The 27,754-nt window shown below is 40.8% G+C and overlaps 1 protein-coding gene and 1 long non-coding RNA gene across 6 annotated transcripts; one reads left to right on the forward strand and one right to left on the reverse strand.

Annotated features, from left to right (window-relative positions):
- Positions 1 to 64: 64 nt before the first annotated feature.
- On the reverse strand, positions 65 to 27,435 carry LOC110973075 (uncharacterized). Of its 5 annotated transcripts, none has more exons than XM_087133930.1 (33): positions 26,708 to 27,435; positions 25,198 to 25,322; positions 22,573 to 22,881; positions 21,216 to 21,320; positions 20,568 to 20,936; positions 20,289 to 20,411; positions 19,488 to 19,850; positions 19,048 to 19,164; positions 18,691 to 18,813; positions 18,086 to 18,430; positions 17,352 to 17,468; positions 16,513 to 16,629; positions 15,999 to 16,340; positions 15,242 to 15,349; positions 14,458 to 14,877; positions 14,050 to 14,160; positions 13,489 to 13,599; positions 12,485 to 12,853; positions 11,789 to 11,899; positions 10,935 to 11,045; positions 10,342 to 10,570; positions 9,664 to 9,785; positions 8,950 to 9,036; positions 8,392 to 8,580; positions 7,696 to 7,824; positions 7,159 to 7,275; positions 4,568 to 4,688; positions 4,151 to 4,222; positions 3,534 to 3,602; positions 3,314 to 3,385; positions 2,550 to 2,621; positions 2,040 to 2,123; positions 65 to 1,703 (listed from the first exon to the last, which is right to left on the reverse strand). In XM_087133930.1, exons 1-33 carry the CDS (start codon positions 26,776 to 26,778, stop codon positions 527 to 529), a joined length of 6,507 nt encoding a protein of 2,168 aa, XP_086990056.1. In that variant the 5' UTR covers positions 26,779 to 27,435; the 3' UTR covers positions 65 to 526. The 5 variants fall into 5 exon arrangements, 4 of the variants coding, with proteins under 4 accessions (XP_086990056.1, XP_086990055.1, XP_086990057.1 ...); XM_087133929.1 differs by having other exon boundaries at positions 8,227 to 8,580; XR_015424627.1 differs by having other exon boundaries at positions 1,646 to 1,703; positions 2,040 to 2,354; positions 8,227 to 8,580.
- LOC147799681 (uncharacterized) lies at positions 7,197 to 12,306 on the forward strand. The gene is made up of 3 exons (XR_015424630.1): positions 7,197 to 7,317; positions 9,676 to 9,808; positions 10,967 to 12,306. It is a non-coding gene; the product is annotated as an uncharacterized LOC147799681 (long non-coding RNA).
- Positions 27,436 to 27,754: the final 319 nt, after the last annotated feature.

Below are 27,754 nucleotides of genomic sequence, written 5' to 3' on the forward strand. Positions count from 1 at the left end.
GTTACAAAGAAAACAAGTGTTGCTTTTTGCCTCTTCAATTATTCAACTCTCAAGTATCCATTTTTTGCGTCTCTTCTAGCAACTGAATGTTCCTCCACAATTTCAGAGACCACTCGATCTTAATCTGTGAGATTTACAAATACATGTAATTCTAAAACATACACAAAATACAGCTATTGACAACTCTGAAAATGAATAAAAATTAGACTCACAAGATTTCTAAGGTGTATTTCACATTTTGGAGATCCAACTAATTGTTTCCAATAGTCTATGCTATGATCGAAGATCTGCTTGAGCGAAAAATCGTGAAATCAAATGCTGAAGTTTTTAGAGTATTGTACATTAAACTCAATGTGAAAATTAGCGAAACGGTTCGTCCATTCAGTATGAATGTGTTTGCATACCGAAACTGTATAATTATATTCATTTTCCTTTCTCATTACATTTTCTATTTTCTTATTTATATCCGTATTTTCTGTTTTCTTATTTATATTTGTATTTCTTGAACATTATTGCGAGCAATTGATTAATTTCTTTTGAGGTCAGACAGGGGAATATCCAAAGTTTCAACCGAGCCTATCTTAGGGTTCCTCTTGTCAGGCTTGTTGTGAGAGGTATTATTTCCATTGCTGGTATTTGGTGGCATACAAGCTGTGTAAATCGTGTACAGGTACGGGTTAAGTGAGGAGTTGATAGGTAGGATAAATACAACAATCCATCCGTACATATCAGCCCCAATTTCAATCGTGTTTGTCTGAGAGAGAATGCCCATGATTATCACCGGCATCCAGCAGGCGAAATCTGTGCCCACAATTAATGCCATCTTGACCGCCATTTTGATTTCACGGTTTCGGTGGGAGCTCTTTCTGACCATCTTACTCGTACGTCTGACGCTGACAAAAATGGCGACGTAGCAACAGAAAACTACTAAGAAGCAAACTAGATTGACGCCGAGAAACACAACCACAGACAGGATCCAGGCCGGTTTCTTGTCAGTACCAACAATGAGAGTTAGTTGCTGGCTTCCCAGAGGATTTGGGATGTCTTCAGATTTAACGTTGTCTTGCCCCGTCGACTTGGTAGTGAAAGGCAGCCCTATACAGACATCAGAGAGTCCATACAAATCAGAATCGGGCCCGACCGAGAAAGTAGGAACGACGCTCAAGCAAATAGCCACAAGCCACAGCAGGCTTACCACTATTTTAGTTGACCTTTCCCGGAGGTGAATGCGACTGAATGGAAACACAATGCACAAGAAACAATCGATGCTGATGAGCGTCACAAAGAACACTGACGCCTCACTGGACATGACCGATATTACCCCAGCTATCTTACACACTACACTCGACCGCCATTGGCTGGCAACACGGAAGTAAGTCTCACCATAAGAAAGATCGGCTGCTGCGACCATCACCATGTATACACCCATCATGAAATCCGAAACTGCCAGATTCATAACCATAAACGAATGTGTCTTCTTGCATCTATCACCTGTGCCTTTCAACCTCCAAATGATGGCCACGACGTTACCTAAGAGGGCGCTGAACCCCAATACCCACATTGCAACACGCAATAGTTCAGTCTGCAAGAGACTTCCGCACAGGTTTAGAGGCGGTTGTAACTCGGTAGTAATGCAGCCGTCTTCGGCTGAGAAATGTTCTAGCACGGCAAAATCACAACACAACCGGTAGTCATCGACATACCTGTAAAGCGAATCAAAGTGAACGGAAACAGTGTCATTCTAGTCGGATTTGGCTCGGCTCCACAAGCCCCACATTTCCGTGATCTAAAGCTTAAAAAAAGTCTATTTAAAGCGACGGCTCATAATAAGCCCCAGCGGGGCTCAATTTACCGACGGGTGAAGAACTGAGGAATATGGGGGTTAAACTGTAAGGGTTAGAACCGCATTGAAGAGACAGAACAAAAATAGTATAACTCTTAAATCGATATAACTCATGGCATTCTTCCAACACAGCGGTGTGTCTGACAACTTGAAGTCATCTTTCTCATTAGGTTGACAATACGCCATTTTTACTCACGCATTTTGAAGAGACTTTAAGTTCCAAACTGCTTCTCGTTCGATGGTGATAAAGCTGCTGTCTTTTTGGTTCGTTATGATCACACTGGAAACGTTGTCGGGAAAATGATTTTAACAAAGTTTTGAATTTTGTTTATTGCTAGTTTCTGCGATGATTTCAACCATTACAACAGCTTTGACCTCGGTCAGATCAGTCAGTAATTGTCTCGGTCCTCATTTAGCAGTCTGCCTTTCTAATTTAGGAAATATGCTTCGTCTGGTCTTGGGTTCTTAAGAAGAGTTGCATCATAATAAGATTGCCTTCCACTTTTATAATCTGTGTACCAAACAAAATTCGCCAAGTGCTGTTTAATAGCCGACAACGTAAGTTAAAAGAATTCGTTTTTAAAGGTTATGAATGAGAAAGTATTCACTCTATTGGCTTCGGCCCTACATCAAATTGAGCTTTGTATTTAGAGGCCGAAAATTGAGTTACACGTGGCCGATATTCACAGGGAAATATTTAACTTACATTGTTCTGAGGTTTGAAAGTCCGGAGAAAGCATTCTCGGAAATAAACGTGATAGGAACGTTTATCATCATCCTGCCCAAAAAAATTGAAACAAAGTACAGACGGTCGTAAAATTTGTATGCACCCCTCTTTTTCCTAGTTTCAAAAAAGAAATAGAAACCGCTAATTACAATACCAGTAGCTAGTGGATAAGGAAAGGTGTATGTGTGAGATACATATAATTGCTGGCGTCATCTGCTGAATGTCTTAACACAAAAAGTATACCGAGATAAAAATTACTGTAACGGCAAAACTACTTTATATATGGGGAAAATTATATTTCTAGAAAGGGCACAATGCCCTCTTTCCAATGGAACACAGCTTGTGATGTTATTGACACAGATGAGTGAATAAGCTAGACCGATGTTAAGGGTACTGAAATCGGTACTGTGACAAGTTTGCATATGTGATTAACGAGACTCAACCATGCAAGTAAGCAGAATACCAAATGCCTTTGCTGTAAGAACGTATTCTTGAAAATAAGGAATGTACAATGTACTTGTACCAAAATCAATATAATCTGCTTTGTTTCTGCTACTTACCTCATACGGTAATGTTCTGTGCCCTCCACATGGCTACCATTCCTGTCAATGCACATCTAACATTTTAATGTCTGACTTCTTAATGTAATTTTTATCTCGGTATAAATTTTATGTAGACACCCTGTATATCGCCCTACCGCAAAGGTTCGGTTTCTCCCTCTGTAAGTTTAAAGTGGCACTTACAATGTCTCGAGTCGATCGAGCTCCTCGAAAATTGGCAAATCAATTGACGTTATGTTGGTGCCAGAGATATCTCTGCCAATTTAAAGTACAAGGAACAAACTCTTAAAATCAGACAAAGGCATACAATTACGACGCACATACTTTGTGGCTATAATACCAACTCAGTAGTCCAAAATAATTGCCAACATAAATTTGAATGTACAAACACTTTAATACTCACAGAAATGTTATGTTTAGCCCATCAAATGCTCTTTGCTCTATCTTCTCTATGCTGTTGTTTTCAAGAGATCTGAAATTGTGAACGTTGCATGAATAAGGATGAAGTCCGGGCGAAACGGGGAAATACTGGAGACTCGATGTTTATTGGAAAAAGGATACTCTGGGTTTCCTTCAGAAAGCATTCTTCGATTTTTAATGATAAGCCCTGGAAGGGTGTACAACGTAGGCCTCACCCAAAATACTTCGCTATAGGGGGTTTCCACAGCTACTACCTTGCAGGCCAATACTATTATACAGGGTATGCACAAAGGTTTCCCTGTGGAACAAAAATTGGGCCTGAAAGATGGCTACCAGGCAAATTCTCTATAGGGCCCCTTAGGCTTAGTAACACTTGCGTGTGTCGAAGCGGCTGAAGCCATATGCCACATTGAAGTGTGTTATTACCGTTTGGCGCAACCGTAGTCATGAACGAGCTGCGTAAAAAAACATGTCCCGCGAAATGGATAATGGCGCCGTCCACCAAGCGCTATGCAGCATAGCGTCATGAATAGTAATAAGTAAAGTAAAATAAAAAGGAAGATTAACTTTCATTCTGATGCATTACAATGTTTTGCTTACAGTGCCTGTAGATAGGGCAGTCCTTTGAATACACCAAGCTCAAGAGTACTGATTTCGCCATAGGAAATTTCACTGTAAAAATGAAAAAGAATAAGAAAAGTGAATTTTGTCTGTGACTGTAGCATTAAGACTTGCAATAGGCGTCCCCTTTGCGAATAAACTTAGGGACTTTTGTTTCACTTTAAATCAATCAAGTAGGAAAAGAATGTTCTATTGTGTAACCGTTTTACTGAATAAAATAACGGAATAAACCTTGCACTCTTCCAGTGGCAATATGAGGCATGTACATTCAGTCACACCTTCCGAGGCAATTTGAAATTTAAAAAATTGCAATATTCACGTTCTTTATCCAACTAATCTGTCAAGCCAACTTTTCAAACAAGCACAGAAAGCAAAAGAATTTTTAGTGAATCTTACAGAGCTTTGGTCTTTTTTGCAACGTTGGCAATGGTATCCAGATTCCATCCTTGTCGACATCGAACTACAAAATCCTCATTTTCATAGCCACAGTTGCAGTTTGGGGGGCATCGCTTGTTACCTAGCGGATAAATTCAAGATGGGTGCAGCGATATAAATAATTATGAAACAAGAAAATGTTTTTCCATTCTGACTTCACTTTGATTATTGCATTACAGCAGCGTATCCAGCTGTTGGTATCAAGAGGGCAACATGGTGTTGGGGAGAAAAAACATCAAAGGCCTTACGGTCCCGACATCCTTGCTTTTATTTTCTGGTGTTGTTGTTTTAGGGTTTGGTTGTAGCGATTACTTTCTTTCCTACTCACCTTTGAAGTACTCTTTGTAAGAAGTTAAAAACCGTCAGGGAAGGGGCAAGTTGCTCTCCTTGTTGGATAAGCCACTGATGCATTACCAACTGCCTTTTTCAGTTATTTCATTTCTCTTCTTCTCAGGCAAACAAGTGTTGATAGATTTTTCAAATAGCTGAAGTGACATGCAGAGTTCGAGTTTCTACTGTATAAGGGCTTTAACTTAACATTTTTGAAAACCTTAGTGTGCCTCGTCTTATTGGTCGAAAATCTGTCACTTGACTGGTTTGAAATGAGTAAAGAAATAGTTTAACTTTTCTTAAGCGACACTAAAAGGTTTTTGGTTAGGGTAATGGCAAACGTATGACAGAACGCCAATACAATGTCTGGGATTTCGGGGGCCCTTTGATACGTTTTCAGCTAAAAGGCATTTATGTTGGGAAGAAACAGCGAAAAAGAGATTCTTTCATCGAGGAATCTCCACCGTTTGAGTCGTTTCGACGACTTAACTACCATTGTCCAATGTACAAAAGAACAAGGGTTTTTACTGATGCCTTGAGCCATGAGATGAAATTCATCTATTGTCCATGCAGCGCTGGTTAGCGATGTACATGTCCGTAGCTTTAGTCCTGGCCCGGCACAACTACCTTTTCTCATTCACTCGCGTAGTGCGTGCGTACTGGTATGAAGTCATACACAGAGACATGCAGTCGGCACCATCGGTGGATCGTAGGGCGAACACAATTTTTTATTAACCAAGTCCAAGTGGAAGGTAGCTGCGGAAATATGCTCATTTCAAGTTATAAAATACTATCGATATGAATGAACAGAGTTGGAGACTTCCTACACCACTAACAAGCAAGTTTGGCGAGCAGCTCACTTGGGAAGCACAGTTCATTGTCCCTTGAGATGAAGACCACGTTAACAACCTTGGAATTACATGCTTATTCATCGAAATCTGTCAGCGTAGGGAATTATTTCGTTGGGGAAATGCATGTATTTGGAATATCATCTGGAAAGGACTTATATAGGTAAGTTTCTAAATGATTTACCTGTTCTGCAAAGTTACACATGAATTGTAATCATTAAAGTTAAAAAAAACTACTTTAATTTAGAGGAGTACGAACTGAAGTTAAATTGAAAACAAAATAATGCAAAGTTAAAATTGAAAAACATAGACATACGGAGAACATATTACACGTTAATACGTTACGAGAACGTTAAAATAAACATTGTAAATATGTAAAAATTACAGAAAAAAATGAAATAAAAGTAAAATGGAAAGACTACGTAAAAATCAACAGACATATTCAGTCAAACGTAAAATTAAAGGAGGGATTTACCTCAATTTGAACTCTATAATCGCTATCGAACATAGAAAATATTAGCGCAGCAAATCGAAAACTCAGAAAATTTATCCGTAGAATGTCTAAAACGTTAAGAGCGTCTGTCTTTGTGCTTGACGTTGTTATACTTGAATGTCACAACTGGGATTTCAGTCTATCACTTCAGTTTGGATTTTCAAGGAGTTTACAGTTACCTGTACATTCTGTAAAAAGAACGTAAAGTTAACTGTAAATTGTTTGAATGAACGCATTACACAGTTAAAGAGAGTGTAGTTATCTATGAGCCTTGAGCCGAAGCACCAAATCATCGGTTGAAAAGAGCCGTGTTAGTCGGGAGTGTTCGTTTTGTTGGTAGCGACGTGCTCGCATTGCGTGCATTTCTTAATCGTTCGTGAACCAGTGAAATGGAGTTGTTACCAAAGGAGGCTCTGTTGCTAGGTCCAGCTTTGGACACGTACACTTTTAAGAATATTCAACACTCTTCTGAATGGGGGAAGTCACAGGAGTAGAAACATGTAGGGTAGAGTGGTAAAAACAGGTGCGTTTGGTACGTGTCTGTATCAGTTTCTATTAATGAATACGCAAGATTTTTTTTCCGTTTTAAAGCCTGTTAACCTCTCGCAGATTCTGTCATTTTGAACATATAAGACCACGAGGGGTTATTGCGAAAATAATTCACGTTGCATGCAGTCTCCTTTGGCACGAAAACTCAAGACTCAGTTATCAATCAATTCATTAATTTTCTATGTGGATCATTTTCTGTCGAATGAGGCATATTAGTGCCTCTTAACGTTCTCATCTCTCAAGAGAGTGGGTTTTTTGTGGGGGGGGTGTGCTACCCTACCAATGATTAAAAAGGTTTCTGTTTTCTCTGACCTCAAAGCCACATCACTTACCGCAGTCTTCCTCATCGTCTTTTAAGTCACAGTTGGGAACACCGTCGCAGACTTCCTCCAGCAAGATACATTTGGTTGATTGAGAGCACGCGTAAAAATCAGGGCAGTGCACCACGTCTGGCAATAGGGGAAAAACACTAAAGCTGTGAAACTAACGAGGTAGGTGTAAATCTCGTGAATCTCCCCTTTTTACAATCTGAGGGTGTCGGTGGGCTTGTGACAGTTCGTCAGATGTTTGTTAAAAACGCAACGCTGAAAAGAATGCTTCAAGGCCTCTTCAAGATACTTGATGTACTTCCTTGACGATCGACTTGGTCGATTCTGTTCTTTATGTCTTTTTGCCTTGCAAGTCGAATCTTAGAATCTAAAGCATTGGGTCAATAGTATCTTGACCTTCTATTTTTCTTCGCCTTACTTCCTGACAAAATTAGCCATCAATTTCGGTGTGATGCGGACCTCAAAATCAGTCTCATAAGAGGATTAAACTGAAGGTATCTTCGTTTCCGAAGAAATTAAAATTATAGAATGCATACTTACTGCAGTGCTGTTCATCGAAACGGTTCTTGCAGTCAAAAAAACCATTGCATCTGGCGTCAGAGGTCACACACGATCCGTCTTGACAGTCAATAAGGCTGTCATTATTCACATTACATGGAACCTCATCACCTGGACAAATAAAAACCACCAAGTCTCTGTGCAATTGAAGTCAAAGGAATAAGTGTGTATTGTGTTCGTTGTACCCATCAGACATCGTGTTTTTTCCGAAGCATGATCACAGATCACAACGGTGTAATAAAGTAATTTATGCGTGTTATATCACTCAGGAGTGAAATTGATAATCGCATTTGAAATTGACGAATGAATGGAAGATTTTATGGTTGACACCAGCGCTTTAATGTATGAATTTCTGCCCATGATCTCTGAAAACTCCGGAACGATTTTACGGATAGAGCGATAAGTGGTAGTAATAGAGTATGTACCTTCAGCTCCATGGTCTGTTGATTTATGCCATTTACTCCCAGTCTCAGATTCAAGCAATTCTTCCCAATGATACCTGTTAATACTTACTGTATGAAGAAAAGTTGCTTTGAAGTGACAAGTGAAACTTTCCTCCAGATGCTGAATCCGAAATAAACTCAATGACAATCGATGACGAATTGAAGACCAGACTGCGAACTTTTGTTTTCCCGTCTAAAGAGAACTGGGAGGTTGAGGCGCTGTAAAATGTCTGACCTTTTAATTTCAAAACATCGTGAGAGGGTTCCGTTTGGAAGTCTTTGACATGAACGAAAATGACGTTGGCCTCCGCCGTTGTGATCGTCCAGGTGCAAGCCAGTTCAGCGGGGTATTTGTCCGGGTATTTTGGTGACAAGAAATCTACTGGTTCAAAGTCCACTGTAATGGTTTCCTCACCACAATTATCTGAAGATATATAAGGTTAAGTTGAACTCATGCATAACAATGCATAACAGCAGGGGCGAAAGTGTGCGGAGTTTTAGCGAAGGCTCTCCTCTGAGCCATAATAATTAAACTGATGCTTTAAAAAATCTAACTTTACTAAGTTGCTCGAATCCGCAAATATCTTTGCTGCAGAGAACCAAACTTGCTGGACGTTTTAACCAGTGTAGTGGTTGATTAATTTAAATGGTAACCTTACTTCAATAAACCTGAGTGTTTGCACCTTACGTCTTCTTTATGAAAACGTCCCAAAATTACTCAAGAAGAATTACGTTCTGATTGCAGATTAATCTGCGAAGCTGAAATATTTATAATGCTTGGGAAGAGACTTACTTTGGGGGCATCGCTGCCCTGCCGTGTTTTCAGGCGCACACACAAAATACTGATAGTCACATAAAACCTCTCCAGCACCACAGGAAACTTGAACGCAAGTGACATAAAAGTGACAAAATTTTGTAAGCAAAACGTGATTTGACTTCTATCAAGAGAGCTCATACAGAATTTTGGATCTTTCTCCAGCGAATCTTTTCTTTCTCCCACTGCACAAAAATCCTTTAACCGAACATAAAGATATGTATTCATAGTTTCCATTTTTAGCAAATTTCAAGTAAAGCTTGATTACCTTTAAGTGAATTTGTGTCTCTGCGACGGGGGCATCGACCCCCAGTTCTTTCCTGGAGACGCAAAGCGCTTGCAGGGGAGGTAGGATAATTTAGAGACTTTTTTTCATTATAATTTGTGATACCCCCCTCTTTTCATCTCTCCCAATTCGTTTCTTTCCCCCTCAGCTATTCTAATTTTCCATTTTTTTAACATAAGATTTTCTTTTTTTTTCCTACAGACAGCTAGAACTGGCTCTGCCTTGTAAGAGTCTATTGTAGTTTTAGATCCAGAATTTGTCGAGATTTGCTGTTTGCGATGGTTAAATTAGACAACAGCAAATGAAGAAATTGTCGCTGCAGATTTTGGGGCCAATTCACTTCAACGCATGTTTAAAAGGACCACGTTTTAATTGTAATAATACTATTTTCCTGACTGCTGTCTCACTTTGGTCGGCAGGTCTTTGTTCGAGTTGAAGTAAAAACCCTTTCCTGCCGTCGTTGTAGTTGGAAAAGAAATGCAATGACAGTTCGTTGCCCTTTGATGCCATCCTGCTGGGGAAGTTTTTTCTGCATTCGAAAGCAAACATAAGGTGCTTATTAAAATGTATTTAACGGGTTGCAACATCTATATGAAGAATCTAAGGTACATCAATATGAATTTAAAACACATTGCTCACGTTTTGAAAGCGTCGACTTACGCTTTTGTCTAATATGTCACACATAGAATCTAGTTGGTGCCTCAGTGTATGTTTTGCCAAAGCTAAGTCTTCAAATTTATGCAGTTATAAGCACGGAAGAAGGTGTTATGGGCCTCGAACGGGACCAGGAGAGGGCGCGATTTTCCTAGCAACAGAGGCTCCCTTTGGTGGAATCCAGGATTCATTGATCTCTTTTATCAAGGAGATTTTAAAGATTTTTTTTATGATGGAGATCAATGGTGGGAACTACACTTCGCTGGTTCACGAACGAGTATGAAAGGCATGAGTTGTGTACGCGTGTCGCTATACCGACGAAACACTGCCCTCCAGCATGGCTCCTTTCAACGGATGAGGGGGTACCTCTTCTCAAGGCGGATAAGGGAATTGTTGATTGCAAAACGAATATTTTAGCGTCTGCGACTTACCCGCTGACTTTGAGGCCCTGGGAAAATTGAATTCCGTTTGACAACTTAAGGTAATCATATCCGCTTTGGGTATCGAATTCCAAAAATATGACCAGGTTTCTCTTTTCTTGGGGTGCAATCGCAACCCAATAGCATCTCAGATTTGACGGGTAGTTCCCCGGCCATCCAGGCGAGGTCAGATTGGCGTAACCTGGCCCAGTTACGTTAATTCGTGTGTCACCACAGGGACCTGTATAAGGACATGCCAAATGACAATTCCCAAATACCGTGAAACCGCTGGTTTTGAGGTGTCCGTAACCAAGTGACCAAGCATAGCAAGTGATTCTATTTTCATTTTCTACAATCAAAAACAAAAACTGAGGTTTGTTGTGATTTTAAAGGAAGATTTAAAGGAAATTTCTAGACTTTATCAGCTTGTCAAAATATGACCTCCTATATTGATTGGCAGCAGCTTATGTACAATATTTTAAACACAATATTTAATTAAATATTAACATTAATAATTAAATATTAATCATAATATTTTGAACACAAAATGTGATGCTTAAACAAGGGCATTTTGTTTAAACAAATATTTTGCATTAACGGCTTACCGCAGTTGAATTCGTCTGTGTTATCTTGACAGTGTGAGACTCCGTCACAAATATCCAGCCTTGGCACGCACTCGGATGGGCCACACGCAAGACACTCTTCACAACAACCTCCTGCGACAAAACCCCAATAAATGTTGCTGTGAGTTAATTACATGCTGTAAATGTCGAAACAAACGAGACAAATAATTAACATAGCCTCGTAGCTGATGATGAGAGAATCTGTCACAGTACGAGAGAAACACCGTACGGTGCGCCACCAAGAGGTTGCCACGGATCGCAAGGTCATTTTTTTTAGTACATTGTGGGAAACGATTGACACGTTTTAATGTCGCCTGTGCCCGGGGATGTCTGTTTGTAAGGGAAGAAGATTCGTCAGTGTATTTCGAGAATCATTTTTAATTGATCATTTCTTCTGTCTTTTGCATGGAATGTCCCAGTTTGACCATATAAGTTCCCCAAGTTTTTTACTTTCGTACTCTCAATCCAATCGCGGCCGCGTTAAGGCGGCTGTGCTTTTGTCGACCGTAAACTGGAAAAGCGTCTTGGTGGCGCACTGTATTGTGAATCACCCTTTTTGTTATCAACAGGTTCTTATTCTGCTAAATCGCATGACGTATTGATAGGTGCACGAATAGTTACAGGGACCATCGAAAACCGATGGACTGAGATTTGCACGTAGATTGTGTACATAGTCAAAACTTTACATACCTTCCCTAGTGGGCAAGCTAAGTGCCCCTCTTGCCCACTCCCTTTAGGTACGCTACTGGGCCATGTGACAGTTATCAAATGGAAATGACACCAGGGTATTTATACCGACGAAACATAACTAAAATTGATATTTGCGCTGCACTTACTACATCCAAATTCGTCCTCAAACTCGAGGCAGTCTGGCCAGCCGTCGCAGACAGCTGATTGGTCGATACAGGCAGTTCCAGAAGGACATTTAAATTGTTCACTTTGGCACTCTGGCAAAAAAGGTCAAGTGTTTTTACATGGGCATGACAGTGTTATGTACTTCAATGATTTTCAGTATACAGTGTTTGGCAAGAGGCGATTGCCTAACGGTACCCTTAACATCTGATCTTCTATTATGCAGGTCAGAGTTTTGTTCCCCAGAGATAAGCATGAATAGATTTTTTTTTTCTGCTCAATATTCAAGACGGGGGCAATTTCCCTGCCTCGAAACGGTGTACTGTAGAACCGTTTTGCGTGGGAGAGGATTCCTTTTTTATGCAAAAGTGCATAATCTTTCCAAAAATCGACACCCATTCATGAACAAACATTTTATTTATTTATTGTTTTATCATTATTAACATTTTTTTACCTTTAAAAGTCAGAAAATTTATTATGGAGCATTAGAATATTTATGTACACAGACAATCGAATTTTGCTCAGCAGTCATCTTGTGGGGCGGTGCTGTTGTTCCACCTGGATAGGCTACACGTAAAAGATCCTCTGACTTCTATGAAAGACAGTAAGGGAACAAACGAATAACTACGACAAAATGCTACATAGGCCTTTGCTTTAGAGGTAGAACATTTTGTACCCACCGACACCTACGAACTGCTCGAGTGTCATAGTGAGGTACGAGCCAGGATCGTCCCAGACAGACGTACTCTCGATCCACATCGTGGAGCCGCTCGAAACTACGTGTCGGCGGAATGCTACTGCACCGCTTGTAGGCCTAATTGATAACTGGGCCAGTTTTGTACACTGGTTCACGTCAATCTGTCGCACATAGTCTCTGTAGTTTCCATCACAGAAGGTGGTGAGGGAATCTCCGCGCGTGAGGAGTCTGGCCAGAATTCGAGTAGTTGGTTCGGCAGTGACAGTCCATAAACAGTTGTAGTTATGCTTGCCCTCCGTAGAAAAATGTTTGACCGAGGCGTTGAGCTCTATATTTGGCTCCCTGCAGAAACCTGCATTAATGTATGAGATGAGGTCTTTCATTGTAGCAACTGTTGGTCACATACTGGAACTTCACAAAGAATCTTCCATACTAATCAAAGATTGACATAATTGTGTTCTAAGTATTTAAAAAAAAATTTTGGAAAGTGCCAGTCAGCTAGGCACTTGGAGGGACGTTGCGCCTATGGAATACTTCTCACCTGGGCTACGACTCTACCGTTCAGTTAACCGATAAATGCCATGCATGAGACAGTCAACGTGTGAAGGAAATTCCAGCAACGGCGCCTAATGGGCACGCTCGACAAAACGAGGATCCCGCAGGAAGACCACAAAACTTTCTAGTACAGGAATTTTCTGATGAAATGTAGTACCACCATTTTCATTTTAGCTTGGGGGAGGTTGTGTTTTAACACCCGATTGTTGTCTTTCTGTGTGCCTTTTGAAAAAGCTAATAACAAATTTTTATGATTTTTTGAATGGCAGTAACCCATTGACTATACATTTTGAGATGTGACGTTTTTGGACGTCATCAAAAACATTTTAAAATACACGTAAAGGTCACGTCAAAATGCAAGAATCAGAATATTGCTAATCTCATGGTTCAAAGCTGTATAATAAACTAGCGCTATAGGTCATGAGAACTTACCGCACGAAAATTCATCATTTAGTTTTTCACAGTTGGACTGCTGATTGCAAACCGCGTCGCGTGGTATGCACTTGTCCGCTGAGCAGGCGAATTCATCTTTCTTACAGCTGTCTGTCATTTTAGAAATAAGCATAAGGCTAATTAAACCCTGGCAGCCACTGAAAATGAGTTACAATGTCGTTAGACTGACACTGTAGCAGTACCTTCATCGCCTTTCCACCTTTCTGACTGTGGATCAATTGCACACAGCCAGGCCACAACATAATGTGTTAACGATTTCATTTACGTTCTCACTCCCTTTTTGTCACCGACGTCATATAAATCGGACATATTCTTTATTTCCCTTTCTGCTAGGCGCTAATCTAGTTTTCAGTCCTAACTTGGTGTGCCGTGCTATTAGAGCGATGCGCGCGTACACTTAGGATGAAATTCCTTTGGGGACACATCCGGAAGTGTACGCACATTTCAAAATTTTAAAAATTCAGAAATGAGCGCAGGAGCATATATAAGCTTCCCCCTGATGGGTGTGTGCTTAGTGTAGAAAACGCCACTGTTACTCACTGCACTGCATCTCGTCAGCGTAACTGGGGCACTCGTGAATACCGTTACAGACAGAAGCCGGCTCCAGACACTTAGTTCCTGAGGGACACGAGTACTGATTATCGTCGCAATCTGTTGGCGAGAACATTTGAGCAAAGTTTCCAGCACTTATTTTTTTATTCTCAGTAACAAACTGCTTGCATAATTTGCTACTGAGCCACCCGCTGTCCCAATACTGCAAAAGATTTATTGACGAGTAATCAGGCTGTGGGTCAATTGGTTGAAGTTATTTTAAATTGCATCAATTAAAGCGCTTGGTAAAGCTAAAACGGCACCTACTTCTTTGATGTCAAACAAATACACGAATACTGTGCATGCAAAGGAAGAAGTTAATGCGATACTGTTCACGTAAACTGTCTTCTTCCTTACCAATGCTTGTGTAACTCCAGATGGTAAACTGCAGCCGGTACGAGCGCCATGCATAAGTGCACAAACCAGTTGTTATCCATAGGGCCGACTCCGTGGAAAACGCGGTCCTAGGTATAAGCACTTCCGCTGTCGACAAAATCGGTGTACCCAAGCTTGGGTCATAGCCGTCACCGATGCGCAGACTGCTTCCCCGTGACTCGGCAACCTCAATCGCTATTCGAGTGCCAGTACCTGCTGGCGGGGTAACCTTCCACACGCACTCGCTCACGTTTGATACACTGCCGGCAATGTCGGTGACTTCTTGATCAGCACGTACAGAGACCATTACACGTTGCCTTGCACTCACTACGTCATAAGAAACGTTCACTGTCACCAATTCCTCGTGTGTTGAAAGATTCAGACTGGTGGTTCCGCAAAAATCTGAATGCATAAAAATCATCGAAGCTCTAGTTATCGACCTCTGCAATCGATCTTCTGTTTCATCCAAATGGTAACTTTTCAATCAGATCAATTTTTTAAAGGTGATCGGCCACTCAGAACAAAATTCTACGACTACAGAATGCCATTCTGTGCTTACTTTGGAGGGGGTTGTAAAGTTTATTCAATGTTCCAAATTTTTATCAAAGGAAAAAATATTAGATTAAGGCGTGCCTTATAGCCCCCTGGAAAATGTCATTCAGATTTCCCAAGCATTTTCATTGACACTGCACAGAATGATCGAATCACCCAAAGTCAGTTTAGCAGGTGGCAAGCCTTTTGTGACAGGCTATAAAATGTATTTTACCGCAATCAACTTCGTCTGCGTAGTTTGGTAGATCTGCTCGCCCATTACATCTTGAACTGCTAGGCACACACTTTGAACCGCTCTGCAAGCTTGGATCGTTGCAAGAACCTTCCAAACGGAAATACAAATTGATGCCTGAAATAAATTACTCCATTCAAGGCACGATTCTTGAGCAAAGGAGATTGCATTCAGTGACATTAACCTTGCACTGAACAGCTTGACAATATTGACAATGTTTGCTTATATTCTGAAGAAACGGTCACTGTTAGAATGATTTTTACTCCATACAATGCAAGAGCCTAATCGTATATGGGAGTGCGAAGAGGGTATGGGCAACGTGGTATTGTATAATATAATTACATGAAAAGGGGACAACGGACGCCAATACCAACAGGAGAGGTGCTTTAATTCCATTCATTGTTTCATCTCACATGTATTCACAAAAAGGACAATTCTGTTTGTATATCCATAACGTTGGAGGAGTAGGCCTAAATGTGGCTGTCAAATTTGTCTCGCCTAAGACCAAGCCGGTTTTAATGACTGGCGCACATTTTATGATTCCATGGCACCCTCTCTGACAAGGAAGGTGGTTGATAAGCGTGGCAAGCAAACCAAAATGTTGCGGTCTTGACCTAAGACATCCTATTAAAATCTATAGTGAGGAGGAATGCCAAGTTAAAGTATCAGAGCCTCTGAAACCTATTCCCTTAGTCGAGATGTCAGAGATTCTGTAATGTAGAATACGGTAATGTCTCACCTTTGACTTGTTCAGCAGAAAACTTGACCTTAATGTCAAATAGATTTCTGAATGTTCCCGCCACCATCCACACCTGATTTCCATCGAAGAAGTACAGGGTTCCGACAGCTTGGACGTCAGTTTCGTTAGCTATCAGTGAGGATGGCACGGACATTCCCAGCCCGTTACCGAACGCCACGAAGCTCTGAGGTCCAATGTCCATCTTCAGGACTCTCAAAGTGATGAAAGTGTTGTTGTCGCTGGTAACCTGCCACACGCATGCTTGTACCTGACCTTTGATCGACGTCACCATGAGGAAAGGGGTGGTGCTCACATTAACCGTACGAGAACCACATGTCGAATCTGCCTCGAGTGAAAACGAAGCATACGTATTTACGAAATAGGTTAACATTATTTAGTTATTTGGTCAGGTGTACTTAAAGGCTTAATATAATATACTAGGCAGATATCTATAGGACGAGGAATGTATCTTCCATTGTATGCATTTTTTAATTAAAGAAGGCTTTGGACTTACAGCAGTCCCATTCGTCTTCGAAGTAGTCGGCACATCCGATGAAACCGTCACATATCTGCTGACTGTCCAAACACTTGTCGTTGTGACCACAATTAAATTTATCTTCACCACAAGTTGCTAATCCAAAGAAAATTAAATTAAAAACACATAAATGCCCTTGGTGGCTTTATTTTACACATCAGACATTTTAACAAATGCACGTATGGAAATATTCAGGGAATTACAGGTACATGCTACGTACGCCGTCGCAGAAAATTGAAAAAAAAATCCACCAAAATGTAAGAAACATTTTGCCTATAGTAGCCAACGACATAGTCCCTTTTAATCCTAAAGCGGTTCATCATTCGTTGAATGACCGCTTTATGCATCAGCAGTAATTTAGCCCCAAAAAAGTTGTTTTACCCAACAGTCGTCACGAAGACATTTAACAGCGGTTTTTAACAGGGATTTTTTCACCATTGGATGGACATAGGTCTACACCCATGGATGTTGGACTCCTGTTCACCAATGTCTTTGCCTCCAGCAAAACAGCCTAGTAAGTAAAGTGTACTTTGACCCAATATGGCTCACTGTAGGGTCGTTTATCTGCAATTTGTTTGTAGCATGAAGCAAATCAATATGCTGTATCCTTTCCTGCAAAGTCCAAGGCGGGTAGACTCAATGTTAGTGTCCATACTCCTGGGTGGGGGAAGCAAGCAGGGTATAAGTGGATTGCGTATGGACGCAACATCCTGGCCCACGACTTGATTCGAATCGCCAGCTCTCTGACCAACATAAACAAATCCTATCTGCTGCACAGATTACTTTTTTTTTTTTTTTTTTTACGAAACGTTACTCACAGCATCCCAATTCGTCAGAATAATCGTGACATTCGCGTACAGAATCACAGCGTGAGTCGATAGGTACACACTGGACTCCAGACGAACAGGCAAATTCGGTGGTGATGTTACATTGCACTGCAATTGACAACATTGAACAAGATCGATAAGATACGCCTTGTGATGAAAGAGTAAATAATAATGTGCTTGCCTAGTCTTAAACGTTCATTTTCTTCTAGTGTAATGCGTCCAAGACCTGCTCAGGAGAATGCACGCAGTACCTTTCGAGTCACAAAGTCATAGGAAGTTTAAAATAATAAATTTCCAACGACTTTGTTAACTGTTTTCATTTTTCAAACGCCCATGTAACCATTATACGGTATGCTCTCTCGCGAGTAGCCGCAAACAGTCTCCTTGTGCAGGTTGGCGTGCGTATAGCACTCACTTCGTGAGGTAGCACTGAGCCAGCCAGTGCTTTATCAACCGTTTAAGACCGGCCATGTGAGAGGCACTCGACCAATATCAATGGCTATACCTTAATATGATTGACATTGTGGCTATGTATGCAAAGGCTATACGCTTACTTTTAAAGAATGTATTTCACCATGTGACTCCAGGAGAAGGCTGAATCGTTCCAGGGTATAGCAGCATTGGGAGGATCCAAGAGGCTGAAATACAGGGAGTAGCAGCCTTGTGAATTCACACTGGATCCTTCGCTGAAGTGTAATGTTAAATCTCGCGTCTAGCATACTTACCTAATTCACATAATTGTGTCATTTCGAAAAGGAAGAAAGCCACAGAGTCTTTCGGGACTGTGGTAGATATCCACACCTCCGCTGACAGAATTGTAAAGACTCTTGGAATCGTGCCCGTTGTTTTATTCAGAACTGTCGAACTCACATCCCTTGGATCGTGTCCAGAGCCGACCAAGATGGCCGCCGACTCGGTGAGGGATATATTTTTGACGCGGATGTTGATGAAGTGTCCAGGAGAAGCGTACACTAACCACAGACAAGTCAATGATTTGTAAGCCGAGGCGTGCGGAGCGGAAAGCCGGGCGATGCCCCCTCGAGAAAGATTAGCAGGTGGGCCGCATACACCTGTTGCGTCAAAAGAAGATTAACAGTAGATGGGGATTGTTATGCTTAACAGTTAAATTCAGATCCGATGAACCTAAATGTTTTGAGATGATCTTTTGCAAAAAATAACGGGAAGACCAAAATCGAGAGTGCCAAAGTTTTAAACAATGACAAAGACCACTATGTCACTAGTAAATTTCACAACAAATTGAAGGTCGTGATTCCAAAGTTTTCTTGGGGTGGCGTTACCACGTAGTTATACTAAATGAATAGGCACCTACCGCAATGAAGCTCATCATACATATTTGCACACTCTGCCTTTCCGTCACAAATTAAATCTTGGTGCAAGCATTCCGACAGCCCTTCAGGCCTTAAGCACCGAAGCATGTCAGAGGAGCATTCTCCTAAGAAAAAGGCAAGCATTTTTCGAAAGGTAACTCATCAGCACACATTTGCTCATAATTAAATTCCTGCTACGTACATTAATCTAACCCCTTGGGGCGTGTGTAAAATCAAATTGAAATCGGAGGATTTGGGACTGTTAGGGTTAACCTTAAGTTTATGAAAGAAAATATGCAATTGTAAGGTCTGTGTCATGAAATCAAAATACCTAAAAATCTCAACATTTTCTTATTTACCACAGCCACATTCATCTCGTTTGCTGTCGCAATCTGGGAATCCATCGCATCTCTTGCTGAAGGGGATGCAGATATTGTCTGGCTCACATCTAAATTCCGTCTGACCATGACATAACGCTGTGTAAATATTTTAAAAAGATTAGCCATTCCTTCATATTTAACGAGAAAGCTTTTAACCTTGGCATCTCCAGGATTGTTTTCCGGGGGAGGGGTGGCACTCATCAGTAGCAAGCTTACAAACCATTAACAATGGGAGGGGTCAACTCGGACGTATTTTCGGGTAAGTTGGTGATTTTCATCTTCTTTATTCCGTCTTTCGCTTGTTTGACTTTGCGGCTTTTATTATCTTTCAGGGTTGGGTATGGCCCCTATGCACCCTGCAGCGATCATGATTTGATTAGCTGCAGTGCTCCTCACCAACCTTTACTTTTACGGTTTACCTGGATATTCAGATGCAACCTGAAGCAGAAATCTCGACGGATACCGAAAGAAAGCGTGTCGGAACGTGATCCGGATATCAGGACTCCAGATTACCCTGCTCGACTCCCTTATTGTATTGAATTGCGCATTTGCCTGTGACCCAACAAAGATTTCCAACTGAAAACCCTCGAGGTAGCGCTGCGTACTTGGAACCAGGAAGCGAATCCGGATGACTTGGCCAATAACGGCTTGTATCATCCAGGAACAGTCGGCTTGTGTGGACGAAAGGCTGGTTGGGTCTCCTCTCAGGAGACCGCCAGGATAGCTGATATTGCAATGCGAGTTCGTCGGTAGAATCAGCGGGTATTCATCGTCACAGTAATCTACCAAGCATAAGAAAAGTGTCAATTTTGTTTTAGCAAAATTGTGGTCGCTGTAGTTTAACACTGGTAGCTATACATAATACTCAATTAAATCATTTGTATGTGGTTTTTGCGGTTTCCAGAAAGTTTGCTCCTGGTCGGGAACGAGATTCGCCTCAAAATACACTTTTTCCCCATTATTACTGAAACAGGAGCTAGGTTTATTATTTGGCACTGTGGCAGTGACGTGAGATTTTTAACACTTTGTGAGCACGCTACTCTTTTGACTGCCTGCCAAAGTTTATACCAACCTCTGGTAGGCAAAAAAACTATCACAGTGGTCTAGTAACATACCGCACACAAGTCCTTACATCTGCAGATGCAAAAATCCGCACACTATATTACAGAACAATTCCAATCTCAGCAAGATTTTGTGGAATGAATCCGTGTGATACTTACTGCAATTCTTCTCATCATTCCACCAATTGGGGCAGTCCAGACGACCATCGCACACAATGATGGATTCGTAACACACAAGCATTGCTTCAACTATGCAGTGGAATTCATTAGGGCCACAGGATGCTGTTATAACCAGGGCAAAATGAATAAACAGAATACAACCTCGCAAAACAAAATCAGATTTTATATACTAAAGATTTTCACTTGTCGATGCTTTCCTTCACGATGCTTGGCACAGATCTGATTATGTATACATGTTTGTGCTACGTCTGTTCTTACCGTTTACAGATGCGTCCAGATTAATTTTTTGTAGGTTGAACGCAAAGGTAGTGTTTGCGCTTTCATTGTAAAGGGCTGCAGTAAGCACGAATGCGCCCTGTCTGGAAGCGTGGACGGTTCTTGGAACTACGAAACCACCGTAGTTGAATGAAACTTCACCATTGGCGGTTTTGATGGAGAATCCGACGAAAAATTGGTCGAGGGAGGACTGAAATGTGGCCTTGATGGTCTTGCCGTGCAGCATGGGAACAGACCAGCAACGGGTTTTAATACTAGCTTGGCCGGTGCGGTCTGAATATAGTCCAACTTCGTCAGTAATGCTATAAACCTGACGGTAATCCACATATATATTTTTGCATTCTTCTTTGTCTGAGGATGGAAAAATAACAGTAAATAAACGTAACGGAAATTTGTTGAAGTCGTTTGCAAACGAATCCTGGTAATAATTATTTTTGCACGGCTTTTATACCTCTCATCATTTCAACTGTGTATCACTGATGTTGTGCAAACTGAGTCTTAAAAGTAATCATCGAAATGATAAGGAATTTGACTTTCTGAACAATCTACATCTATGTACCTATACTGTTTTCCACATAAATCCACAAAACATTAATTGCGAAGTCTGAGACAAAAACGTTTGTTACTTACAATCAAAACAATATCCTTCGCTAAAACAGATGCAAGTTGCATTTTCCTGGATGCAGAAGGATCCGTTGTGAAAAGCGCATAGATGATCCCCAATCCCACAGGCCGCTATAATAAGCCAAACGACAACGCGTACAAAAAGGTAAGAGCAACTGAATGCACTTGAACACAACGTACTTTGAGGGGAAACATTTTCCTTCAGTATACTGCATGATTTTTATTCTCCAAATATTTTCGTTTGTCCGTTTCCAAACGGTCCACATTGTCGCCAGGAGACGCAAGTCAAATATTAGTTTGGTGGGTGTGATCGATGCAGATTCATTACCCTCAGGTCAGCGGGGGAGTTTGTTATTGGATTGCCACTTAATACAGGCAAGCCGACCGGAAAGCAATTTGTCTTACTGAACTTTGACGACATTTTAAAGTCGATGAAATCACCAGTCACTACAGGGCACAATGAAAACTACAAGACAGCATTAGTCACGGTGGAAGGCCACTGAAAGTGAGACTTGAGGAGTTGTAATTGGGGTCAAAACTCTCATGACCCATCCATTATCCCCCCCCCAGCAGGAATGGGGGAAAATGAAAGAAGGGTCCTATAGATGAAATATGTGGAGCAGTCTTCACGTTTTGTCAAGCTGCCAAACAAGGCCAAACGCTGCTCCACCTTCTCCCTGAAAAGGACAGCACCTCAAGAATTTGAAATTATTCGCGAATAAGGAGTGCGATAAGGAGCACCCGATCCCACTACAGACCGTCAACAAACGAAGTTTTCACAGGAAAAAGCCACTGTAATAACGTATACATGTACGGAACGGTAGCTGTTATACATTAGCATATTATGCGATACTTGTGGCACGCTAATAAAGGTGGCTTCCCAATGTCTACACTTTCAAATTAGCAAAGTTTCTTTCAGAATTGATTTTTAAATTGTGGCAATAAAATAGGCTTTTCAATAAAAGCAGTACTGTTAAATTTTCGAAGCCCAGACACTGTTGTTTAGAACCACTTCCAATACCCACTTATACCACACAAACCACCTCCAAGGACCTCCTCGTGACGTCGTTCTGGTGTCTATCATCATATCATGTTACCGACACGCTACGATCAATGGCGTTTCGCTGTAAAAACATCGTTTACTAACCGCAGTTTGTAGTTGGATTGGGTACGACAGAAATTGGGTACTGAACTATACCAGCATGTAACATGGGTAATAATGCATCCACTTTTGATATAAATTTTGAAAGTGGCCCAGCCCCTCCCCCCGAGCTTAAACTCGTACGACGTACACTTTTTAAAATGCGTAGGGAAAAACGTGAAAGACAAATGTGTCATTTGGGAGTTAGTGCATTATACTTACGTTCTCCAAAGAACGATTCGAAAGTGTACTGGATTTGGACTGCAGTTGAAGATGTATGGGACACTACTGCGAGCGTCTCCGCAGGTGAAAACACCTCCATTCTTTCGAAACAGTAAGTTGGAAAGAATTCCAGTCCCTCGAATGAAAATCCATGCCAATGCAGTTCACAGTCTCCAGTGCTTGAAGATATCGTTGCCTTGACTTTCTTTCCTTTTTGTGTGGTGGCGCTCCAGCAAACAAATTCTGAAGCATCGTTAGTCAATGTGACTATCTGCTCTGAGGAGTTGATGTGCACGGAATGGCAGGGAACTGTTACAAGATTATTAAACCAAACGTAGAATCTAAAGACGTTTTTGCTTTAGGCCTACAATTTTAAAAGGTCTTACAGAGTTTAGGCAAGGTTTTGTATGTTGACATAGAATACGGAACAAGTGTTTGAAGATATTTTTTGTCTGATTCTGTTCGTGTATACTCTATTATGTTTCCTCGCGCACGGAATCCCTGGGAACTGAACTTTCATCAGGGTATCTACGTAGAGAACGAAATGGTTCTGATAATCTTGGATTTGCCCTTTGAGTTTAGATATTTTGAAGAGATGTCATGCGGGGCCGGATCGTTGTTCCAAAAAAAAAATCTACAAGAAAGGGGGACGGAAAAGGAAACTTTGAACGGAACCAAGCAAGCGCTTTTACGCAAAAGTAATCAGACAACCCGTACATTGATCGTGGCACACTGTTCAGAACTGATTCAGGGATTCTGCCTTCACTGAATTATGAGCATTAGCATACGACTGTAAGAGATTTGATTTGCGTAGTTACGGTATACATATGTATGCCGCAAACTTACCCCGATCGTGTACTTTTATATTGTGTGTACTTATTCTGAACAACATAAAGGAACCCAAGTACATAAGTCCCATACTTCAAGAGTGATTAATTTTTTCGTAGCAAATTAAAATGTAAATCATCTTGTTGATGACTTCTTACGGGGTTATTTTAATGCTGCCCGGTCTGGATCCTCTGATTTAAAAGCATCGAATCTGTGTCGTCCGTGAATAGACATTTATTAGCTCAAAATTGAGAGCGCAATCTGTCTCCCAGATTGCCCCGTGCGTCTTCTATCATCTTAAGCAACGATCGCTGCAAGATGAATATTTAACTATGAATGAGTAGCCGGAGAGTCGTTAACGTCAAGAAATCTGCCTTTATGAAACAAACAAACGGAGCCCGGAAGGTTTTACAAAATTGTTGCTTTATGGTGTGGCATGTCGTGTTGGCTCAACGTGAGGCTTTAAAACTTAGCAAAAGGCCCACCGTAATAATCATATCAAAAACGGAAAACGTGCACAGGAAAAAGAATGCGACAAAATTGCCGATTTCATAATTACACGGCTCTTTATATATTTTTTAAGAGGCCAACGCTGCTTTTTTAGTTTAATGATGGGTTGAAGTTAGATTTTTTTTTAAATACTATATTCAGATGTGAAGACTTGCACCCCAATTTACGATCAGTAAAAATCAGGAATATGCTTACACCATGTTTTCAGGGAATTTTAGACCCTGTACTTTGCTTGATGAGGTGCAATGGTGTGAAACCTTTGAACAGTGAAACATCTCACAGAGAAAAGAGCGTCCCGGGGCTATACATAGATTTTCAAAGCATTTCAAATGGACTTTAACTGATTCAAGCTTGGAACTATTTTTGCACTTGGAACGATTTCTTTTTAATGTATGAAACTTGTATTCATCTCTTTCTGGTTAAAATTAATCATAGAACTGGTTGAATTTTGAAACCTGCAATCTCTTGGGAAATTTTTTCAACTGCTTGTTCTCACAAACTGAGTTTAAAAAAGAAAGGAACTTTCAAAACACCAAATAAATTCGGCTGATTTGTTGCTCATTAAATGTAATATTGATTCTTCCCCGTGTTATAAATATTCATGAAATGACAGCACTCTTGCCATTAATATGCAAATTGTATCACTTTGAAACCGCAAAGGCACCCCAAAATGGCAAATGAAAATTAAAAACAAAATAAAAGGGATACAATTACATGGACTGCATTTTTATTTCGTATTTCATGGCCTTTTAATACAACCGACGTACATGCATTTAGGTCTTCATAATACATGTATTGCATAAAACTGCGTAGCATTTTTAAAATGAATAGTTAAACGGACTTTTTAACTGCCATTTAATCCAGTGAAAGATTTCTGCTATTATGTTTCTATTCACATCTCTCTATGTGTCGATAATTAAATTTATATTCAAGTTATCAGAACTGATCACTCTGTGTACGTACTAAGCTTTCTGGTCGCCTTTTAATTTTCTGCCTGTGCGCATTTATTGATAATGCATAAAGAGATTTCTAATATTTCGCCCAAATAATGCTAGCGTTCGTACTGCAAAAATGTTAGTATTTCTTTTAGTTTGTTCAATTTAGCTTGATCACCATAGTGCTCTCGCAAAAAACGAATTTATCTCTGATCAGATACAGCTCGCAAGATAATAGGAACTGCACGTTGCAAAATGGTTCATAATGAGAATAAAAAGAGCAAGAGCAAAGTAGTTTTTGAAAAATGTATAATACATTCTCTAAAAATGATCAGGATCAAGATGAACTTACATGGTAATCCCTGACGTTGGGCAAAGGAATGTGTAATCGAGTGTACATGGACAGCCACGCTGAGTACAAGAGGAACCGACACTGACCACATCCATACCATCCTAGGCAAACGTCTGCAAAAACGCCTGAAGGAAAAAAGAGAGAGGGCAACTTATTTCAGTTGAGCTCAACAAAAGCTCATTCTGCTGTTATTCGCCTTTCAGTAGACTACTCCTTTTACTTCTCCATTTTAGTTACATAAGAAGGCTGTTTAGAATTTATACAGCTCATTCCATTCCATTTGGGTATGTTCAATATCAGCAGTAATAGATAACAGATAATTAACGAAAAGAAGACGGGCATAGTACCGGTCGGAATTTGGGAAACAACATTCATTTGGTGAGCTTTAAAGCTTTTCATGGTGAAGGTAGCAGTTTAGTTGTAGAGGTTTGCGGTAGCACAATGCAGGCATATTCTTTCACGGCGCTTCCGAAATCTTCTACCGCTGACATTCACCGACAAGGACATTTTTGTTGATGTTATATTTTTTTAAACGTCATTTTCGACAGGGTTCGGTGGTATGAGGACGTCTTACGCAAGGAGTTTTGAAACAATGCGATGATCAAAAACACATCCTTTGGGGGGAAAAATTGAAACGACATTTTGCGTTTTACTTTGGTCCGACACAGTCCAATCAAGATTGCACAGAAATGAAGCACTAAGTCATTGCTTGCAACATACTTTTGCCGCCATAAGTAAACTCTCTAACAACCTAATGTGACCGATAATTTTTTATCTGCGCGCCTTTTAAATAATTCTCAAACACATTTTAAAACATATCGTTTCGTTAACGCAATATCGCATAAACTGATCGTGTCATGGCCAAATGCGCAGGTAGACCTCCTGCTACGAATTAGCTTGGGTTCGTTATTATATCTTGCAGTATTCACTCCCGCCATGTCATCCTTTTAGGAATTTAGATATCGTTTGCAATGTGGTAATGAAATTTCCACAGAAAGTACAAGCATGCATAACACGGGCATGTATAGGCACTCCTTGAAAATTCTGTCTCAATGACGCTCGAAACAGGCAAGACATAACTGGAACAACGGCCCTTTGTATTGGGCGAACTCCATGGTACACTTCTGGCAGCCAGACAGATGCACTGATATTGTAGTTTTGTCAAGGATGTGGCTTTTGGGGGGTTTCGGCAGAAATCGAAGAGGTGGTCATACAATGCCAAATCTCTTACACGACAAAGTAAGAAGCAAGGTACATTTTCCATTGCCCAAGAAAGCTGTACAAAAAAATGACTGGTATTTCTTATTTTACTGGAGCACAAACAATCGCATATATTTCTTTTAAACGTAGAAATGAGCTAGATATCAAATGTTTAGATAATACAGAAGAGTAATGCCACAAAGACCACGCGCGTATAGTGTTTGATCAAATAAGGATAACTTTCGCCCGGGCCAATCAAATATTTTTAACCGAATGGCGTTGGCGTATTGTTATTATGTATAAATCTTACCTGGAAATAGCCAGAGGTAAAACCTTGCATATACTGTCAAGCACCACCGAATAGGTTTTTCCTTCCTCCATCAAGTACACGTTTGAGGGCCTGTTGATCACTGCAAGCTCGTACCGATGTTTTAAGGCAATTATTCCCTGACAGGTAGACCGATGTTTGCTAACTAAACACTATGGCAACGCGAAGTGTATGAATTAATACGATGGGCCTACCTGATGCTTGTCATCAACTGCCCTATCATGACTGGACCACCATCTCAAATATTGCGACCAATCAGTTGTCGAGATCGTGATAATTTTTTAATCAATGACGTCATGGAGGAAAATGAGGTCAATTCCGAGTTCGTTTATTGCACACACAAACCCCTTTCACCTCATATTATAATCTTCAATATAAACTTTTACTTTGTTCATATCACAACATCAAAGATCACAAGAATTGCTTTTGTGATTTGCCCTTTATTGTTGAGTTCCCTAATCGTGGTAGCAATGGGTTTTATAATGGGATGTGGTATTTTGGGTCAACAATTTATTAAAGATGAGCGAGATACAGGGGTCAGGGTGACAGTCAAACTGTACAACTGGTTTATTACCCTCATTGCTCTTCTGTTGCTTAATTTCAGTTCAAAGTGGTTTCAAAGGAGGTGTAGCTTAACATAATGGTGCAACACATGAGAGGCGAAGTTAAACTATGCGGCTTCGCAGGACCATTGGAAGATTCAGTTAGACAGAGAGAGATTATCGCATACATCGCAAGACTCAGACCATTGGGCCGTGGTGGGAGCTGTCCTAAGCCACCATGGTGACTAGCCACAGCTGGAAGGAGCCAGCCGTAAGTTGCCTCCACCGCACTGCCACTCAGACTAGAATGTGGTGAGTGCAATGATCGAATCGCCGCACTATGCACCATTGGCTCAGCATAGAGACGGGGAGGACCGGGGCTGGTTAGCAGGACCAGAACGGCGAGGGACATGGGGGTGTTTTTCCTGGCAAACGGTTCGGACGTAGCGGTGACGGGTCACTACGATGTTAAAAATCTCACTAGAAC

Source organism: Acanthaster planci, linkage group LG03 (assembly GCF_054643075.1).
Source record: "Acanthaster planci isolate LZ-2023a linkage group LG03, COTS_SCS, whole genome shotgun sequence".
Taxonomy (NCBI): Eukaryota; Metazoa; Echinodermata; class Asteroidea; order Valvatida; family Acanthasteridae; genus Acanthaster; species Acanthaster planci.

Coding starts and splice junctions, on each gene's coding strand:
- LOC110973075 (XM_087133929.1), bottom strand. CDS start 26,778: ATGGAGGAAGGAAAAACCTATTCGGTGGTGCTTGACAGTATATGCAAG. Junction 17,469..18,085: donor GACACAATTATGTGAATTAG/GTAAGTATGCTA, acceptor TGTCAATTGCAG/TGCAATGTAACATCACCACC. Junction 8,581..8,949: donor AGGGCAGCGATGCCCCCAAA/GTAAGTCTCTTC, acceptor ATATATCTTCAG/ATAATTGTGGTGAGGAAACC.